The following is a 21,604-nucleotide window of genomic DNA, read 5'->3' as shown; positions in this document are numbered from 1 at the left end:
TACCACCTATACAATGGCGGTAAAAGGAAATGATTTAGCTCCTCACAAAATTAAATCTGTGTTGTTAAAGAAATTCGGAGAGACTCCCACGAGGGGAGCTTTGATGCAGTATTCGTTGTTAGCCGAGCATTCCATAGATTATTTTGAAATTCTTGCAAACTCTTTCATTAAGTCCCATGTCGGGGCCAGAAAGGTACAAGCCCAAAAGGACGATATATTCAGGATTGCACAGGGAGAGTCCGAGTTACTGCGAGAATTCATTACTCGATTCCAAAAGGAAAGAATATTGCTCCCGGTTGTCCTAGATGAATGTGCAGCTGAAGCACTCACCAAAGGACTGAATCCGAGAAGTTCAGACGCCTTCCGAAAATTGAAGGAAAGCCTTCTTGAGTTTCAAGCAATGACTTGGGCGGATGTCTACAACCAGTACAAGTCCAAAATAAGGATCGAAGATGATCAGGTTGGTTTTCCGTCATCAACCAAAGGACAAGATAAGAATAGAGAAAAATCAAAAGATGATTACGACTCGGACAAACGGACTTTGAAGGGCCAAATTTTGCTCTACGAATGGACCGAAGATTGTGGCATAGGCTTCCGGCCAGCAGACAAGTTCATCGTTGATAGAAAAACTGATCGTGGCCGGAACAACAGATCACTACAGGATAAAGAAGTGTCAGGGTCATGGGATCCTTCTTACCCCAAGTTATCTAAATACAAATTCAACGTCAGTATGGTGGAATTGGTGTCAGCCTTGAGAAACATCAAAGAAGCACGGTTCTTGAGGTCAGTGAGATCTGATCCCAGCCAGAGAGATCCCAACTTATGGTGTGAATGCCATGGAATGAATGGCCACCGTACATGGGACTGTCGACACCTTTAGGAAGAAGTGGCAACACTATTGAAGAATAGTCACCTTAGAGAGTTCTTAAGTGACCGAACTATGAACAATTATGGTCATAACAGATACAACGTAGAACCCTCGAAAGCAGGAGAGGAACTACCATGCCAAATGATCAATATGATCTTTGGAGGGAATGAGATAAACAGGGTCACCTTTTCGGTGGCAAAGAAGATGAAAGTATCAATAACTACAAGCAAAAGGCTCCAAGAAGATGACATCACTTTTAATGAGGACGACGCAGACGGATTGCTACTACTGGTAATTTCTTTAAATGTATTAGATTTTAAGATTAAACGTGTTCTAGTGGATCTAGGAAGTTCGGCTAATATCATACAATAGAGAGTATTAGACCAATCTAAACTTATCGGAAGCATTATTTCGTCCACAAAGCTCCTAGCCGGATTCAACTTCGCGAGCGTGATGACCCGGAGAGAGATTTTATTGCTCATGAACCCTGAAGGGGTAACGAAAACAACCCTTTTTGAAGTAGTGGATGGTGATATGGGATACAATATCATCCTTGGAAGGCTATGGTTACACGAGATGAAGGTTGTGCCCTCAAAATATCACCAATTGTTGAAGTTTCCAACACCCGAAGGAATCAAATAGATAAGGCGTGATCAACCGACAACAAGAGAGATGAGTGCAATTTCGGTCTCTAGTAGCAAAGGAAAGGAACACGCAGTATAGCAATTATAGGAACCAACACCTACCCCCGAACTAGAAAAAGTGAGCTCGAGGACAGAGGCATCGAAACAGTGTCAGGCCCCTATATATATTTTCAAGTTCAAGAAGAGACGGATGCAACAAAGTTCACGGTAGAAGAACTGGAGCAAGTTTCATTGTTCAAAGAATTCTTAGAAAGGAAATTCCAATTGGGGATGGGACTACACCCAGAGCTCAGGTATGATTTTATTGAATTTCTTGAAATTAATGTCGATTGTTTTGCATGGTCGCACGATGATATGACAGGTATCCTGACAGAGGTAACCGTGCACAAGTTAAGCTTGGATCCCAACATACTTCTGGTAAAACAAAAGAAGCTCCCTATTGCTGAAGCCAGGAATAAATTCATCAAAGAAGAGGTAACCCGTTTGTTTGATATCAGTTCGATCGTGAGGTGAGATATCCGAACTAGCTAGCTACTGTAGTAGTAGTTCCTAGAAAGAACAACAAATTATGCATGTGTGTGGATTAAAAAGATCTTAATAAGGCATGCCCGAAAGACTCGTTCCCACTGCTAAATATCGATCAAATTATTGATGCCACGGTTAGGCATGAGTTAATAAGTTTTCTCGATACTTATTTCAGGTAAAATCAAATCAAGATGAACCCAAAAGATCAGGAAAATACTTCGTTTATAACAAATTTCGGTATGTATTGTTACAATGTGATGCCTTTTGGGTTGAAAAACGACGGAGCCACTTATCAACGACTCGTGAACAAGATGTTTGAAAAGCAAATAGGAAAAAATATGGAAGTTTATATAGGCGATACACTCGTTAAGTCTTTGAATGTAGGTGACCACCTCAAACATCTGCAAGAAACTTTCGACATACTAAGGAAGCCTAATATGAAGCTCAACCCCGAGAAATGCGCGTTCGGGGTTAGTTCTGGTAAGTTTATGAGATTTCTAGTCTCACAAAGGGGAATTGAGGTAAACCTCGATAAAATTAAGGTCATAGAAGACATGTCAGATTAGCTGTCAAACATAAAGGAAGTCCAAAGGCTCACAGGAAGATTGGCAGCTTTGAGCAGGTTCATTTCCCGATCATCAGAAAAATGTGATCGCTTCTTCGCACTGCTCAAAAAGAAAAATAATTTCAAATGGACACTGGAGTGCCATCAGGCTTTGAGGGATTTGAAGAAGTACTTATCAAGCCTTCCATTGTTTTCAAAACCAAAAGAAGGTGAAATGCTGCTAGTTTAGCTCACGGTCTCGAAAGTTGCGGTAAGTGCGATTTTGGTCCGAGAGGACGAAGGTACGCAATCTCCCATTTATTATGTTAGTAAAATTTTAACGTGAGCAGAAACTCGCTACCCATATTTGGAGAAACTGGCCTTAGCTCTCGTAGTTTCCGCTCGCAAGTTGAGGCCCTACTTTCAATGCCATTCGATAGCCGTGGTGACTACTTTCCCTTTGCGGAACATTCTCCATAAACCCAAGCTCTTAGGAAGATTGGCCAAATGGGCCGTTAAAATGAGTGAATTCGACATAGATTATAAATCAAAGACTGCAATTAAGTCACAAGTCTTGGCCGATTTCAGTCTGGGATTATTGTCTCTGGCAAATAGAGAGGCGGTAATGGTGTCGGAATCGACATCGGGGATTTGGACCTTATACATGGATGGAGCTTCCAACATAAAAGGGTCCGAGCTAGAAATAGTCTTAATTACGCCTTCAAGGGAAACCCTAAGGCAAGCCATCAGAACAATCTCTCTAACTAATAATGAAGCAGAGTATGAAACTTTGATTGCAGGGCTCGAATTGGAATGAGGACTTGACTCCGAGGTCGTAGAAATCAAATGTGACTCATAGTTGGTGGTAAATCAGGTATACGAGATCTTTGACACCAAAGAAGAACGCATGCAACAATACGTGATAAAAGTTCAAGTTGTGTTAGCATAATTTCGGGAGTGGTCAGTTACTCATATCCCGAGGGAGGATAACACAGAAGCAGATGCATTGGCGAACTTAGGATCATCAATGGAAATGAAGGGATAAGAGTCCGGGATCGTAGTTTGGGACGGTAGTACAATTGATGAACGCAGTCTTGGATACGGATGGTTATTATGAGGTAAATTCGATGGAGAAATGAAATTATCGATTATCTCGATCACGGGAAGTTGCCCGAAGATCCCAAAGCATCCTGGGTGTTGCGCACCAAAACAACGCGATATAGCTTAAAAAGAGGACAGTTATATAGAAAATCTTTCCAAGGCCCATTGGCCCCATGCTTAGGGGAATTCGAAGCTAACTACGTCATGAGAGAGGTCCATGAAAGGATATGCCTAAATCACTCGAGCGTAGATTCCTTGGTACTGCAGTTGGTACGGGCAGGATACTACTGGCCTCGCATGGAACATGACGCCAAAGATTTCGTATGAAAATGTGATAAGTGCCAACGCTATGCACCACTAGTACATCAACCGCCAGAACCTTTACATTTGGTTCTATTCCCATGGCCATTCATGAAATAGGGGATGGACATCGTCGAACCACTACCACCAGCTCCAGGAAAGGTAAGATTTCTTTTAATTTTGACTGACTTTTTTTCTAAGTGGGTGGAAGAAGGTCCCTATCAGAAGACTGGGAAACGCGAAGTGGTCGATTTCTTATGGGAGAATATAATTTGCAGATTCGGTATACCAAAGGAGATTGCATGTGACAATGTGCCATAGTTTATCGGTGCAAAAATTACAAAGTTCCTCGAAGATTTAAAAATAAAAATAATCACATCTTCGCCCTATCATCCGAGCACAAACGGTCTAGCGGAATCAACGAACAAGGTGATTATTCAAAACCTCAAAAAAGGTTTGAAGCGGCAAAAGGCAATTGGCCCGAAGAATTACCCGGAGTGCTATTTACCTGCGCCCGCAGGGGCATAGGGGAGTTTTTCCAATTAAAGGACAATCGAAACGGAATTTATTATTTAATTCAGAGTCGCCACATGGGAGATTTATGGTATCCCAAGTCACTGGTTGAATCCCGAATCGAGGAAAAGATTGACTCTGTATTACAGTCCGCGAACTAAAAATCCGGATAAGGAATTCTGTTAACCCGGGAGAAGGTGTTAGGCATTCCCGAGTTCCGTGGTTCTAGCACGGTCACTCAAATGTCATATTCGGCTTATTTATCTGATTTTAATACATGTTGAACCTATGTGCAAATTTTAACTTTTTACCGCTTTTATTATTATTATTTTTAGCGAGAATTGCAACGTCGTGAAAACACATCTCGAACCACGTCACATCAATGCACCCGTGGTTATTGACACATTTCGACTCCGTTGAGATTTGGATTTGGGTCACATAAATGTGCACCCGAGTTTAAGAAAGTAAATTATTAAAAGCGCGTCTAAAATGACTAGCGCGTTGTTATCTTTGGGGGAGGGCCGTGAAATTCACTAAACGGCCCGTCCCGAATTCTAAATGTTTCATTTTTAACCATTTATTAAAGGCCCCGCAATTTATGTATTTTTGTTCTCGTCTCATTTATTATTTAAAAGGCAAAACCTAAAAGCGACTATGATTTGCTATTTTTATTTTGTCTCTAAAAAAATAAAGAAAAGGCCCTAATTAATTAACACGTCGACAACCTTACTATGAGGAAGGTTGCCTCCGACATTGGGCCTACAGGGACGTTTGCATCCCAATGAGCCCGGGGTTCGAGCCTGGACGGGAACATCGCAACACGAATCTGGGCAGCCCAATCAGCTCTAAACGAATCATCTGATGGCCCAGACCCAAACAGTACTTTATTTACATTATCAGTACTGAACTAGTACTCGATTAACTTGGTATTTTAAACTATTGGGGTACAGAAGTGAACTATATGAAATCCAGAGCTATTTGAACTTATTTTTACAATTATCGAAACGAATCAATGCTTAAGAACTGTCATAAAAAAAACTAACACTAACCACTTTAATGATTCACGATTTCCTAATAGAGCTGCTGAAGGACACATTGAGACAAAAAAACCATTCAAGCCTATTTTATAACTACTAAAATTAAACATTCAAGGTAGGCCTTTTACCTAAGGTTCTAAAAGAACTACTGAAATCAAGTCACACTATACAGCCGTAGTAAACCATCCAGGGAAATTTTGGCAGTCTACTACAATCCCTATACAGCCTGGTCATATTTAAATTACCTGTTGAGAATGAAACAAAACAACCACTCCAGGTTTTATCTTATACTACGCTAAACAGATTCACAAAGGTCTTTAACACGAAATTAACTATGACTAGTCATGAACTACTCTGTACCATGAATTTGGCTACAACCATTACCCAACAGGTGCAAGAATCAGCTATCAAGGAATTAACCACAATTGGTGATTTACTAGGAAAACCAATCCAAGAAAACTAAGCTATAATAGTCTATAATCCAGTTATTGCATAGCCCAGTTCAGTTCAGCCAACACAACTATAAACATGAGTCTAAACATCCTTAACGAACAAAAAAAACGTTCAAATATACAAATCAGAAACTGAATTAAATTAAAATTTTGAGGCTTCAATTACAAGTTCATCCTTTACATTTCAGCTTCACAATTATTGAAGTCAAGCTGTGTACCTAAAATTGGAATAGAAATAAAGTAGAAGAAAGATCAGCAACAACAGTAATACGAGCATTAATACAATAGCAATTCACAACAACAATTTGACGTTCCAGACAGCCACAAACAGACTCAACCGAGCTTGAGTCAAGCCAAGATTCTACTACAAAAACTGATCTTTTAAGCTCTCAAAAACTGACTTTAAGCTTTCGAAATTAGTTCCAAAACTGACTACCTTTCAAAAGAACTCTCAAAACTCTCAAAAACTCCCCTGCCTCTGATCAAAGATCCCCTCTTTATATCCAAACACTGACCCTGCCAGCTTGTAAGAACACTCAGGCAGAATTACGAAACTAATTCTGCCCATAATATTCTTTATAACTCCACTAGAGTATGTTTTGTTCCCTATTAACCCTTTTCTTTATTTAAAGTTCAAGCAGGTATGAGCAACATATTTTAATCAGTCCCTTTTAAGCCTCCCCCTACCATTATGTTTTGTTCCCCATTAGCACTAAACAAATACATTAATTTAATGTTACCTTAGTAATTACTGGACAGAACACTTAAACCAACCACTTTTAAACTTTAAAGTCCCAAATTATCCCCTTAAACCCCTGTGATTACTGTCCTACCCCGATCACTTTAAACCTGTATGAAACCTTAGCTATAGCCCATTTAAGCCTATCAATTGACTAATTAGATACATGAAACTAACTCCCAATCAGCAACATTAGGACAATGTCAACAAGGTTAGATTCATATCAGAACAAGCTTAACAGAACAAACAAGTAGATTTGAATCATTAAACTTAATCATCGATTGAACTTAAATCAAATCCAACAACATTTCAACCAAGATGGGGATTCAATGATTCAGGACAATAGTCAGACTGGACTATTAAGGTCAAGAAATTGATTCATCTAGATGCATGAGAGTAAGCTATCTAGATGCATGAGAGTAAACTATCTATATTGGGAACAAACACAACTCTAAATTAACCTCGAACAAAATACTGGAGCAACAAGTATACTGGCTGTGAGCCCTGAGGCTGAAAATACCAAGGTCGGAAGATAAAATAACAACCAATAACTTGAGGAGAACAACTGAACTATATACATGAACAAGTCAATCTACGAGACCATTTAATTGGTTCAACATATGCCAATCGACCAAGATGAGAAAACTGGACCAGAAGCTCCCAGTTCCCATTTGTTTTAGTTGAAACTCCCACTTGTGTTTGAAGCCGAGACAGACCTTAATCGAGTGTTCTCGACTGAGAACACACGACTAAGGTCGACCACGACCTCAATTCTTTTCCTTTAGGGTTTACTATTTCGTTTTGAGATTCGACCAACTCCGCTCTGATTCGCGCAAAACTAGTAAGGGATTTGGGATGAGGGTGGTCCAGTGGACAAAAGGTGTGAGTTTGGTGGTCATTGAACGGATTAAGGTTTGGTTCGATTCTTCGATCTAAGATTCGAAACAGGATGGGATGATTCGAGGTTAAAGGGGTATAGATTTGGACTGAGGGGGTCAAATGGTTTAGGGGTGTGAGTTTGGTGGTCACTGGCATTGTTGCCGCCGGGTTTACGACGAAGGGATTTGGTGGCGGCTAGGGTTTCGAGGGGTCGTCTCTGAGGGGTCTGAGAGAGACAATGGGGCAAGGGGGGTTTGGTTTGGGGGGCGGGGTATGGTTTGAAGTATATATATAAAGGGGCAGAATGAATCCAGTCCGCTCGATCTGATGAGATCAACGGCTTAGATCCATTCATTAATGGAAACGACGTCGCTTCATTTACCTCGAGACCGGATCGGTCTTTGGCTGGGAATGGGTCGGGGCATGGGGCGATTTGCGGTTGTTGGATCAAATGAAATGAACGGCCTGGATCGATAGGCTTGAGACGACGTCATTTGGTTGAGGCTGGAGACGGACCGGGTTGGGACGGGTATGGGCTGGTTTTTTGGTTAGGTTTGGCTGGGTTTTGGTCTTGGGCTTGGCCAAATTGGCCCAACCAGATTTTCCTCTTCTTATTCTCTTTTCCTTTTCAATTTTCTTTTCCTTTCCTTTTCAACAATTAAAACTAAAATCCTAATTAAATCATAAAACCCGAATTAACTTAAAAATATTAATTTACTCCAACTAATAATTATTACAAATAATTAAATGCCAAATTAAAAGAAAATCACAACAATTTGACTAAAATTACCAAACATGTTATTATTTTTTGAATTTTCATTTTGTGAAACACCTAATTATTAATTAATTCCAAAAAATATAAAAATCAAATCTTAAATGCAAATGCTATATTTTTGTATTTTCAATGTATTAATAAAATTAAACATGCACACAAATATATGCAAACAATCAGGGAAATCACACAATAATTCCTGAAAAATAACACATAATTAAAGAAAAGGCCTAACTTTGGGGATTCTTTTGGAGTAATTTGTATGAGGCAAAAATCACGTGCTCACAACTGCCCCTCTTTGTCCGGAAGCAAGTTCGGCTACTCCGTGTGAAGTATTTTTGAAAGATTTGACCGAACCTTTTCTTCGAAGGTTTCCTACATATCCCTGGCTAAAAGGGAATAAGGTCAATGTAGTTCGAGAAGTTTCGGTAGTTGGGACTACCATGAAGCTGTGGTTTTGTTGTTACTGCTATTGCTGCTGCTGCCACCTGCTTACCGACCTCCTTATTACACCCTGCTAAAAGAAAACAAGAAACTAGACTAAACTAGGAATTACAAAATCTTATCTAGATGTGCAAACTTGCTCTTGTTGCCTTGCTTTCTTGTTGGCTTGTGTTTCCTATGATGTTTCTTTCTTTCTTGTGAAATTCGAATTGTTTCTCCTTCGACACGCGAATTATATTTCTTTGACCATTGTTTCCTATCTTTTGACTTCTGCATTTGAGTTTATGCTGGGGATTTTTGTTGTAACCCTCTGCCCTCCGGGCGGACTCCTGACTTCTACTACGACTTAAAAAGATAATACCTCCATTCTCCAGGCGGGCTCTTGACTTCGACTACAACTTGAACGTATAACAACCTCCATTCTCCAGGCGGGCTCCTGACTTCAACAACAACTTCGAAAATAAAACGTCATTCCTCTCTTCAGGCGGGCTCCTGACTTCTACTACGACTTAAAAAGATAATACCTCCATTCTCCAGGCGGGCTCCTGACTTCGACTACAACTTGAATGTATAACAACCTCCATTCTCCAGGCGGGCTCCTGACTTCGACTACTACTTGAAAAATATAACAACCTTCATTCTCCAGGCAGGCTCCTGACTTCGACTACAACTTGAAAAATATAACAACCTCCATTCTCCAGGCGGGCTCCTGACTTCGACTACAACTTGAAAAGTGTAACGACCTCCATTATCCAGGCGGGCTCCTGACTTCAACTACTTCTTAAAATATAACACCTCCATTCTCCAGGCAGTCTCCTGACTTCGACTATAACTTAAAAATATAACACCTCCATTCTCCAGGCGGGCTCCTGACTTTGACTACAACTTGAAAAATATAACGACCTCCATTCTCCAGGCGGGCTCCTGACTTCAACTACTTCTTAAAATATAACACCTCCATTCTCCAGGCGGGCTCCTGACTTCGACTATAACTTAAAAATATAACACCTCCATTCTCCAAGCAGGCTCCTGACTTCAACCTCAACTTAAAGATATAACACCTTCATTCTCCAGACGGGCTCCTGACTTCGACTATAAAATATAACACCTCCATTCTCCAGGCGGGCTCCTGACTTCGACTATAACTTAAAAATATAACACCTCCATTCTCCAAGCGGGCTCCTGACTTCAACTTCAACTTAAAGATATAACACTTCCATTCTCCAGGTGGGCTCCTGACTTTGACTATAACTTAAAAATATAACACCTCCATTCTCCAGGCGGGCTCCTGACTTCGACTATAACTTAAAAATATAACATCTCCATTCTCCAAGCGGGCTCCTAACTTCAACTCCTTTTTAAAATATAACACCTCCATTCTCCAGGCAGGCTCCTGACTTCAACTGCTTCTTATAAATATAACACCTCCATTCTCCAGGTGGGCTCTTGACTTCGACTACTTCTTAGAAATATAACACCTCCATTCTCCAGGCGGGCTCCTGACTTCGACTACAACTTGAAAGTATAACACCTCTATTCTCCAGGCGGGCTCCTGACTTCAACTACAACTTGAAAATATAACACCTCCATTCTCCAGGCGGGCTCCTGACTTCAACTACAACTTAAAAGATATAACACCTCCATTCTCCAGGCGGGCTCCTGACTTCAACTACTTCTTAAAATGCGTTCTATTGCCGTTGTTCCTTCCTGCCTCCTGAACCATTTTCCTTCCAAGTTGAATTATCTGCTTCACTCAAAACTGGTGTTTCATTCCTCTGAGAACTGCTGGGGATAACGCCGGTGTTTCAAAAAATATGTTATTTTCCTCCTTCAAAGACTACTTCCCTTAATGCTGGTGTTTTCCTTCCTCTGGAACTACTTCTCTTAAGACTTGTGTTATCTTCCTCCCGAAATAGCTTTCTTTAAAACCTGTTTTGTCTTCTGCTGGGCATACCACTTTTCTTCAAACTTGTGTTATCTTCCTTCTTCCCCAAGTGGGTCCCGGACTTCCAGAAAATTTTCAAAATGAAAGAAAATTTTCTGCCCCAGTTTGACAATCTTTCTTGCGGCATGTCTTTCTGTCATCAATAACATTTCCTGTCCCTGCTTAAAATCAAAGAGAATTTGTTAGTTTAAAACGTAGGGGATGTTCCTGCTGGGGATGGTTTTCCTTTTCGCTCTTTTCCATGTTCTACGTTGTTCGACCATCTTGCAACTTGGCTGATAACCTCCGACCTTCTTGATGATTCTGTATTCACCAGCTTCTCCACCGCTGTTTTCCACCTTTGCTCCATACTGTCCCGAAATCTTAGACCAATCCATAATTTGGCCTTATAATGACGTCTTTCTTGTCCCGTCACATTATCTTTGGCCTGTCCTATCCACATTTCACTTTGCACCATATTGGAACTGGTAGTAAGCTCCGAAATTCCCTCTAAAAAACAAACTACTATAAAAAATCTTTAACGAAAAGAAATGAAAGATGATGACTTCAAAAGATAAAAAGAAAAATCTTCCTAAAGAATTGTTTGAAGTGAAGAAAAGGAAAAAGGACTTATCTAAATGGTATAACCGATCTCAATGATCATGTCGTGCATTTCGGATTAATCAACCCAGTCTATTATCACTCAATCTTTCTGATGGCCTTACTTTGCATCTCAAAAGGTCCCGCAACCCAACTCTTTTGCCGAATCAACATCTTTGTTCTGCTTGATGCCTCGTCGGATCATTTCTGTCAACCTTACCTCGTTTGTCCACTTTCAATTCCTCGTCGCCTTATAGTGCCCTTTGAGGGTTTTTCACTAATAAGACTCTCTCGTTTCTCTCAACTCCCGTCGCCTTATGGTGCCTGTGAAGGTTTTCACCGATAAGACTCTCTCATTTTATTTCTTTCAACTTCCGTCGCCTTATGGTGCCTGTGAAGGTTTTCACCAATAAGACTCTCTCATTTTCATTAATTTCCCTGCTTGGATCGGAGTATTACCCTGATATGAATCACTTCTGTTTGCTTGACTTGTCATCTCTCGAAAAACTGATCAGAAGGTCTTTCTTTAGACCGTAATGTGGGCTTTTAGATGGGATCAGAAAGAAAAGGTATCAAAGGCTCAAAATAATTTGACATGGGTTTAAAATTACAACTTTTGGAATCACATTTCCTATTACAAATATAACCTCTGCCCCAGTTTCTTGTTTGGGGATCTTTGGATATTTTATATCCCTTTGACCAAGCCGTAAAGCTGCCTACGTACCCTTAACAGGGATCAGGTCAAACATAGTTCATACCTGAATTTCCTTGTTGTTATATTTTTCACTTCTTTTCTTTTCTCTTTTCTTTTCTTTCTTTCTTTTCTCTCTTTTTTGTTATTGATTCCAAAAGAAGGGTACGAAAGAAATAAATAAGGCTAAAAAAAGGAACAAAGGGTAAAGTGTTTGGATAGTAGAACAAATTGCCTTCGTCATTTCAATCTTCGAAATAATGCCAAATACAAACAATCAACAATTATACCAAAGAGATCATACATAATATCTTTTTACTGCATCAGAATTGATAGCCATGTCTATGCATTTTCCTTCGATATTTGTTAAACATAAAGCACCATTGGACAATACTCTGGTTACAATGAATGGCCCTTGCCAATTTGGGGCGAACTTGCCTTTTGCCTCAGCCTGATGTGGAAGGATGCGTTTCAGCACATGCTGACCCACTTCAAATTTCCGGGGCCGCACCTTTTTGTTGTATGCTCTTGCCATTCTCTTTTGATATAACTGGCCATGGCACACAGCTGCCAATCATTTTTCATAAATTAAGTTCAACTGCTCCAGACGGGTTTTGACTCACTCATCATCATCAATCTCAGCCTCAGCGACAATCCGAAGGGACGAGATTTCAACTTCCGCAGGTATTACGGCTTCAGTTCCATATACCAACAAATAAGGAGTTGCCCCTACTGAAGTACGGACAGTAGTGCGATAACCCAGCAATGCAAATGATAATTTTTCATGCCATTACCTAGAACCTTCTACCATTTTCCGAAGTATCTTCTTTATGTTTTTGTTGGCTGCCTCAACTGCTCCATTCGCCTTGGGACGATATGGGGTAGAATTGTGGTGTGTAATCTTAAACTGTTGACATACCTCTTTCATCAAATTGCTGTTAAGATTAGCACCATTATCTGTGATGATCACCTTCGGGATTCCAAATCGACAGATGATATGTGAGCGAACAAAATCGACCACTGCTTTCTTGGTCACACACTTGAAGGTTTTGGTCTCAACCCATTTGGTGAAATAATCAATGACTACGAGAATGAACCTATGCCCATTGGATGCTGCTGGCTCAACTGGTCCAATAATATCCATGCCCTAAGCGACGAAGGGCCATGGCGCTGATATTATGTGTAATTCCAATGGCGGAGAATGAATCAAATCTCCGTATATCTGGCACTGATGACATTTGCGCACAAAACTAATACAATCTCGCTCTATGGTGAGCCAATAATAACCTGCTCAGAGAATTTACTTTGCCAGCACATATCCGCTCATATGTGGTCCGCAGACTCCTGAATGTACTTCGGACATGACAGACGTAGCTTTTCTAGCATCTATGCATCTTAAAAATCCCAGGTCTGGTGTTCTTTTATACAAAACTCCTCCACTCAAGAAAAATCCGCTTGCTAACCGTCGAATTGTTCTCTTTTGATCCCTCGTTGCTTGTACTGGGTATATTCCTATTCTGATGTATTCCTTGATATCATGGAACCACGGTTCACCATCCCATTCTTCTTTAATCATGTTGTAGTAAGCATGCTGATCTCGTACTTGAATGTGCAAAGGGTCGACATAGGCTTTGTCCGGATGGTGCACCATTGACGCTAGGGTAGCCAAAGCATCGACGACCTCATTATGGACCCTTGGAATATGCCTGAACTCCACTGATCTAAACCATTGACAAAGATCATGCAAACATTGTCGGTATGGTATGAGCTTCAGATCTCGCGTTTCTCATTCTCCTTGAATTTGATGTACCAGAAGGTCCGAGTCTCCCAAGACCAAGACTTCCTGGACATCCATGTCTGCAGCTAACCTTAAACCCAAAATGCATGCTTCGTACTCAGCCATATTGTTGGTGCAATAAAAACGAAGCTGAGCCGTAACAGGATAGTGATGCCCTGTTTCGGAAATAAGCACAGCTCATATTCCCACTCCTTTAATGTTAGTAGCCCCATCAAAGAAAAGTTTCCAACCTGGTTTCTCGGCCTGTTCTAGTTCATCAATATGCATCACTTCTTCATCAGGAAAATAAGTCTTCAGTGGTTCATACTCTTCATCTACCGGGTTCTGGGCCAAATGATCAGCCAATGCTTGGGCTTTCATCGCAGTTCGAGTCACATAGATTATGTCAAACTCTGTGAGCAGAATTTGCCACTTCGCAAGTCTTCCTGTCGGTATAGGATTTTGAAAGATATACTTCAATGGATCCAAGCGTGAAATGAGGTAAGTAGTGTAGGATGACAAATAATGTTTCAACTTCTGTGCCACCCAAGTTAGGGCGCAACATGTCCTTTCCAGGTGAGTGTACTTAACCTCATGAGCCGTGAACTTCTTGCTAAGATAATAGATGGCTTGTTCCTTCCTGTCGGTGACGTCATGCTTCCCCAGTACACAACCAAATGAATTTTCCAAGACTGTCAAGTAACGAATCAAAGGTCTCCCTAGTTCTGGCGGAACTAGCACAGGTGGGTTTGTCAAGTAACCTTTTATCTTATCAAACAATTCTTGACACTCATCAGCCCACTTGATCGCAACATCCTTCTTCAACAACTTGAAAATAGGCTCACAAGTTGTCGTGAGCTGAGCAATAAACCTGCTGATGTAGTTCAGCTTTCCTAACAGACTCATCACTTCAGTCTTGTTCCTCGGTGGGGACAATTCTTGTATGGCTTTGATCTTTGATGGGTCCAACTCGATGCCTCGCTGACTGACTATGAATCCTAACAGCTTTCCGGATGGAACACCAAAGGCACACTTGGCGGGGTTAAGCTTGAGGTTGTACCTACGAAGCCTCTGGAAGAATTTCCTCAAATCCTTAACGTGGTCGGCCTGATGCTTTGATTTTATGATCACATCATCTACGTATACCTCAATCTCCTTGTGTATCATATCATGAAATACAGTAGTCATCGCTCTCATATAAGTTGCCCCAGCATTCTTCAAACCAAATGGCATTACCCGGTAGCAATACGTTCCCCATGGCGTGATGAACCCCGTCTTTTCTGCATCTTCTTCGTCCATTAAAATCTGATGATACCCGGCATAGCAATCCACAAAAGATCCAATCTCAAGCTTGGCACAATTGTCAATCAGAATGTGGATATTGGGTAGTGGGAAGTTATCCTTCGGACTTGCTTTGTTGAGATTGCGGTAGTCGACGCATACTCTAATCTTGCCATCCTTCTTCGGCACAGGCACGACATTAGCCAACCAAACAGGATATCGGGTGACCCGGATAACCTTTGCATCCAACTGTTTGGTAACTTCTTCTTTAATCTTCACACTCATATCAGTTTTGATTTCCTCAACTTTTGCTTGACGGTAGGGAACGCTGGATCAGTGGGCAATTTGTGGACCACTAAATCAGTGCTTAAACCCGGCATGTCATCATATGACCACACAAAAACATCTTTGTACTCGATGAGTGCTTTGACTAACTCCTCCAAGATTTCTGGCTTGAGGTGGACACTTATTTTAGTCTCTCGGACATTATCTGTGTCCCCTAAATTGACGGTTTCTGTGTCATTCAAATTGGGTTTGGGTTTTTCTTCGAAGTGAATTAGCTCTTTACAAATTTCTTCAAAGGCTTTATCATCACATTCTTATTCGTAACCACAATCTACTTCTTGAACTAACATTTCGGAATAAGATTGGTTTTTAAGACTGGGCTGAGAATTCCTTATGCATGCCATGTCATTAGAACCAGCGAAAAAAGAACTGTATAAAAAAGAAAAAAACAAAAAAAAAATCATCAGGAATGATGAAGAAAGGGAAATTGTATTTCATTGATTGATAAAAGATAACAAGGTTTGCACACTCAAACAAACTGAAAAAATGAAATTTGGATTACAACCCTGGAATAATCCGTTCAAACTTAAAGGAAAATCAAAGCGAACTACCACGACTCCTTCCGAGTAGGGAGAGGAGTAGCCTTCCAATTATTAAGCTTTGTTTTTGGCCTGACAAATTGCACTTCCGCGTTGCTAGAACCCTCTCCAATTTCCACCATGTTCACACTGTCGAACAACTGCTTGAATCTTTCAATCAACTCCTTGTCAGGATTAATCGCAGAACTGGGAATTTTTGTCACTGGGCGACTCCTTGTACCGGATTTGACAAATGACCTGGAAAGACGTGGGACTGGCTTTGGAAGGACCCATGCCCTCTGTTTCAATTTCCTGGCTCTTTTTATGTCTGCGGCTGTGGGCTTGAATCCCAGACCAAATGTTCCCAAGTTTTCAGGAAGAGACACGGGCTGTATGATTCCTTGCAGATCTGACCCTAAACCCTTTCCTGGTACAAAACCATTCTTCAACATTTCATACGCTACCATGACTGAGGCAGCGTTTATCTTTGGATTCGGGATACATTTCCCCTCTAGGACTTTCTCGACTGACATTGCGTCCGAAACATGGTAGACCCATGGTCCCTTGTCATCTTCCACTTCAATGAAAGGCACAATGGTGCTGTTGTGAGCGCACAAATTATCTTCGCCATGCATAACTATTTCCTGTCTGTCCCATTCAAACTTGACCATCTGATAGAGTGTTAATGGCATTGCTTTAGCGGCGTGAATACACGGTCTCCCTAACAGCAAATTGTAGGAAACGGCGATATCCAACACTTGGAATTCCATTGTGAATTCTATTGGACCTATGGTCAGCTCCAACATTATGTCCCCGACTGAGTCTTTGCCTCCGCCATCAAATCCCCGCACGCAGATACTGTTCTTATGGATCCTCTCCTCTTCTACTTTCAGTTTGCTTAGAGTGGAGAGAGGACATATGTTCGCACTTGAACCATTGTCAACCAATACCCAGGTAACCACGGCGTCCTCACATTTCACTGTAAGGTAAAGGGATTTGTTATGCTCAGTACCCTCTACCGGCAATTCGTCATCGGAAAAAGTGACTCTGTTTACTTCAAAATCTTGTTGGCTATCTTTTCCAGATGGTTTACCGAGATCTTGTCGGGAACATGGGCTTCCTTCAAGATTTTCATCAGTGATTGGCGGTGTTCATCTGAATGGATTAGCAACGAGAGTAACGAGATCTGAGCGGGCGTTTTCCTCAACTACTCTGCAACAGAATAGTCATGCACTTTCATTTTCCTCAAAAATTCCTCTTCCTCTTCTTTAGTTACAACTTTCTTTACCGGCGTTGAATTATCTTTGCCTCTTCTTAACTCCTCGGGAGTAAAACACCTTCCTGAGCGAGTCAAACCTTGCGCTTCACAAACTTCTTCTTTGACTTCTTTCCCCTTGTAAATCACCGTCACCCGTTCATAATTCCAAGGAACAGCCTTGCTGTTGATTACTGGAAGCTGAGTTACTGGTTTTATAATAACAGGCTCTGTGCGAGCACCCTTTACGACCACAAAAGGTTTACTTGCGACCCCTGGCACTACCAGTTTGACTTTCTCTGGTTTCACTGCAACAATGCTTGACGACCCTCTCTCAGCTACCACCGCTGGCTTATCATCTTCCCATCTCAACTGGACCACTGATTTCCCACTGGTTACTTTTTCCTTTGAGCTGGTTTTGCTGGAATGAATCATCATTACCGTCTGTGAGGGTCTCCTGGGCTCCCCCTCTTTATGTATCAACTCAATCATGTGTGTCTCATGGTGAGCTGGCAGTGGATTCTGATTGATATTTGGTGCTTCTAGGGCTTGAACCTCGATCCGATGAGTATCAATAAGCTCTTGCACAACTTTTTTTAGTTTCCAACACTTCTCTATATCATGCCCAGGGACCCTTGAACAATACTCACAACTCACTAAGTGGTCAAGATTTCTAGGGGGAGGATTTGGCATTTTAGGCTCAATTGGATTCAACATGCCCAACTGCCTCAATCTGTGGAAAAGACTGGTATATGATTCCCCAAGTGGACTGAAAGTCTTTTGCTTCTGTGACCTCTCATTCTTGAGGGCTTGGTTTGGTCGGAAATCTGTCCCGGGGGTATTTCTATAGGCCCTTGAGGGTGGATATGTGTTTTGTGGAGTTTGGTATGTATTTTGTGGAGCCGGCGTACGCCATTGTTCGTGTGTCGGGGTTTGGGTATAGGCTTGTGCATGATGGACGGAAAAATGGGGATCTGGAGGTGGGTAGTAATGTTGTAGAGGGCTATACGAAGTGTGGGGGTAATTTTGGTGGTAAGGTCGTGATTGGCTATAGTAGGGCGACGGGCCTCTAGATCCGAACCAGGCTCCGGACTCAACAGTCGTGACATCTTCTTTATTCTTTTTCCCGAGCACACCCCCAGTGCCGCTTTGAATGGCCTGGGTGGTTGCCTTTATCGCTGAATAACTCATGATCTTGTTGGACTTAAGCCCCTCCTCGACCATGCGTCCCATCTTTACAACCTCATTAAAAGATTTGCCAATTGCGGACACAAGATGACCAAAATAGGTCGGCTCCAAAGCCTGCAAAAAGTAATCAACCATCTCGCTCTCTTTCATTGGGGGATCTACCCTTGCTGCTTGCTCCCTCCACCGGAAACCATATTCTCTAAAGCTTTCACTGTGCTTCGTTTCCAATTTTATCAGGGACAGTCGGTCCGGAATGATCTCAAGATTATATTGAAAATGACAAGCGAATGCTTGGACCAAATCGTCCCATGTGTACCACCTGCTATGATCTTGTCTGGTGTACCATTCCAACGCCGATCCACTTAAACTTTGGCTGAAATATGCCATCAGTAATTCATCTCTTCCGCCTGCTCCCCTCATCTTGCTACAAAAACCTCTCAGATGAGCCATCGGATCACCGTATCCGTTGTACAAGTCGAATTTGGGCATTTTGAACCTTGCCGGTAGCTGTACATTTGGGAACAAACACAGGTCTTTGTAAGCTACACTCACCTGACCTCCTAACCCTCTCATATCCCTGAAGGATTGTTCTATGCTTTTCATTTTTCTGAACATCTCTTCCTATTCAGGATTTCTGGCCGGTTTTTCTGCTTTCTCCGGTAGGTCAGAATGTGGAACATGTGGATAGGCTCCAGGCGCTTTGAAGGTAAGCTCCGGGGGATAATACTGGTTGTCCTGCGCTTGGAACATAGGTTCACTCGGGGATTTATGGAGTGCAGTTGGTGGAGATGCCACAAAGACAGGGGTGATTGGCGGAGGAGGGTAGGGAATTGATTTTGGTGGTGGAGCTTGTGGCGTATGTGAAGTAGTGCCATGGTAGTGTTGATAAATGGGAAAACCTGGATCGGTGGCGGGATGATCTTGAGACTGAGCTAATGGTGGGGTAAAAGCCGGGTTGGCTAGGTAAGCTGGAGGTGATTGCCCTTTGGACCAGGCCTGGTACATTTCGGCCATCTGTTGCTTAAGCTTGAGCATCTCCTCTTTCATTTTATAGACGTCCAACTCCTCTACCTCAACACTATTGTCGACATCTAGGATAGACATGATTTCCGGTATTGGTCCCTTTGATCTGGTTTGGTAATGATAATGTGCCAGTATCCTCTAAATAAACTAACTGCTTGAATTCTCTGGAAATCAACAAACTTGTTAGTTTTTAGAGTTTAACACATATGCAATTACACGTTGGGATACAATGCACCTAGGCAATTAACCATTTTCTATCATGCATTTGCTTGGGTTGCGTGCGTCATTCCGGCCTCTCATAATCGTGCCCCTTCCTTTATTCTAAAATTCTTTATTTATTTTTTCATTTTCCCCTTTTTCTTTTTAGTGGTGGTCGAATCCTATAGAGATTGCCTATGTATCATGTCCCCGCATGAATCAGACCGTGCGTAGTTCTGTCCTATAAGTGCGAAAAGCAAAGAGACATTTTTTTGGAAATTTTCGATTTTTCATTAATAAACATTCTATTACAAACCCGACGCTTTTGGAAAGGGAAATAACAGACTCGAAACCAAACCAAGTACGAACTCAATAACTTATGACAGACTCTGGTGCGAAAGAAAAAAACAAACTCTAACAGACAACAGACTCCAAGGAACAAGAAAAATGCAGATTCAAACTATGAACACATTAAAGTTTTAAATTTGGGTGCCTGCGGGGCGTCATTCGGCCTCGCCGCGGGCTTAGGTGTAAGGCCCCTTTCCAGCTGTTCCAATTCATGAATGATTTGCTTCAAAAATATCATCACTGCTGAGAAGAAAGTAGTGCGGGTCATGTTTTCACACACCCGACATTTCCTGGTAATAGCATGAGCAATAGTCAAAATCTTGTCCCTGGTTCGGTCTTTCTCTAGGAGTAGGCGTTCTATCTGATCCCCTCTAGCCTTCAAAACCCGAGAATCATGCAGATGTTGTTTCTGTAACTGCTGTATTTCATCTTCCATCAAGGCCATTAGATTATAGCAGCGTTTACTTTCGGTTTCAAAAGCCTTGGCTTGTTTAGCCGCCATGCTCTCTAGGGTGGTCACCTTCTTTTTTTGACCGGCAATGATTTTTTCATAATCTTTCCTCGCCTGCTGTAAGTACTGTGTGGCTCTTTTGTCCTTTTTGCCCATTGTGCCTGGAGTTGTGCTATGGTACCCTCAGATTTCTTCAAATCATTCCGGCACTCACTAATTTCTTTTTTCAACCCTTTTATTAACCGCTCATCTGATCGACTCCTTTGTTGGTTGTAAGCATCTATCCTTATTTGTCAGATTTGGGCTTTCAGCGCCTCATTTTCTTGGGCCAATTTGTTCTTTTCTCCTTGATCGGCGTCAACTTGCAGACTATTTTCAAATTTCAGGTCTCTAATCTGTTGCCTCAGCTTGCCTATTTCTACCCTGTAACTTTCTTCTTTAGCCAACCAATCCCACTGTTCTTGCGACGCCTGGACGAACTCCTGGAGATGGGTTCTTTTGGCCTGTCTCCCAAACTCGATTTCTCTCCTAAACCAAGCAAGGTATCCTGGCAAAACTTCACCTTTGGATCGATCACGTACACATGTATTTGCTGTTAAGTATTGACATTCGCTCCAAATTTGCCGGACTGCTGCTTCATGAAATTGTCCGTTGGGCCTGATCTCGACTACTTGGCCACTGAGATCTTCATCTTTCGGAACTATTTGGTATTTCCCCAACTGCCTCAAAATTCGATAAGGGGCATAGGGCTGGATACTCCTGAGTCCCATCAAAAGGAAATGGGGTCCAGTGGCTGGCATATATATGATTTCATCTATAGGCAACCATCCAAATGTCCATTCTATTTGGCCCGCAGTAACAGAATGGAGGCGCGTTGTCCACTCTGTGACCCCTTCTGGTAAGCTGATTCCCTCAACTCTCATAGGAAATTCCTCTATGCACGTTTTCTCCGTCGACCCATAACTCATAAATTGAGGATGACGACATAGGTGTTCGATCATCCACATTTGCAGCAACGCGTTGCACCCCTAAAAAAAGTCTCCCCCGGCTTTGCAGGCTGTGAGAACGCAGAAGATTTCAGCTACTATCATGGGTTCGAGGGTGTTGTTGGCCTGAGTAAGTAACGTGCTGACAACCCCAGATACTCGTATGTCAATGTTCCCGTCTTTTCTAGGAAACACCAGGAG

The 21,604-nt window shown here is 41.8% G+C and overlaps 1 protein-coding gene across 1 annotated transcript; it reads left to right on the top strand.

Moving 5' to 3' along the window:
- The first annotated feature begins 13 nt into the window (after positions 1-13).
- On the top strand, positions 14-19,101 carry LOC107786656 (uncharacterized). Its single transcript, XM_075240068.1, has 3 exons — positions 14-783; positions 964-1,159; positions 19,027-19,101. The coding sequence occupies exons 1-3, from the start codon at positions 14-16 to the stop codon at positions 19,099-19,101; spliced, it is 1,041 nt and encodes a 346-aa protein (XP_075096169.1).
- The last annotated feature ends 2,503 nt before the right edge of the window (positions 19,102-21,604 follow it).

The sequence above is a fragment of the Nicotiana tabacum genome, chromosome 20, assembly GCF_000715075.1.
Source record: "Nicotiana tabacum cultivar K326 chromosome 20, ASM71507v2, whole genome shotgun sequence".
NCBI classification, from domain to species: domain Eukaryota; kingdom Viridiplantae; phylum Streptophyta; class Magnoliopsida; order Solanales; family Solanaceae; genus Nicotiana; species Nicotiana tabacum.
The sequence above is the reverse complement of the archived record's forward strand: the minus strand, read 5'-3'. Positions and strand labels throughout refer to the sequence as shown.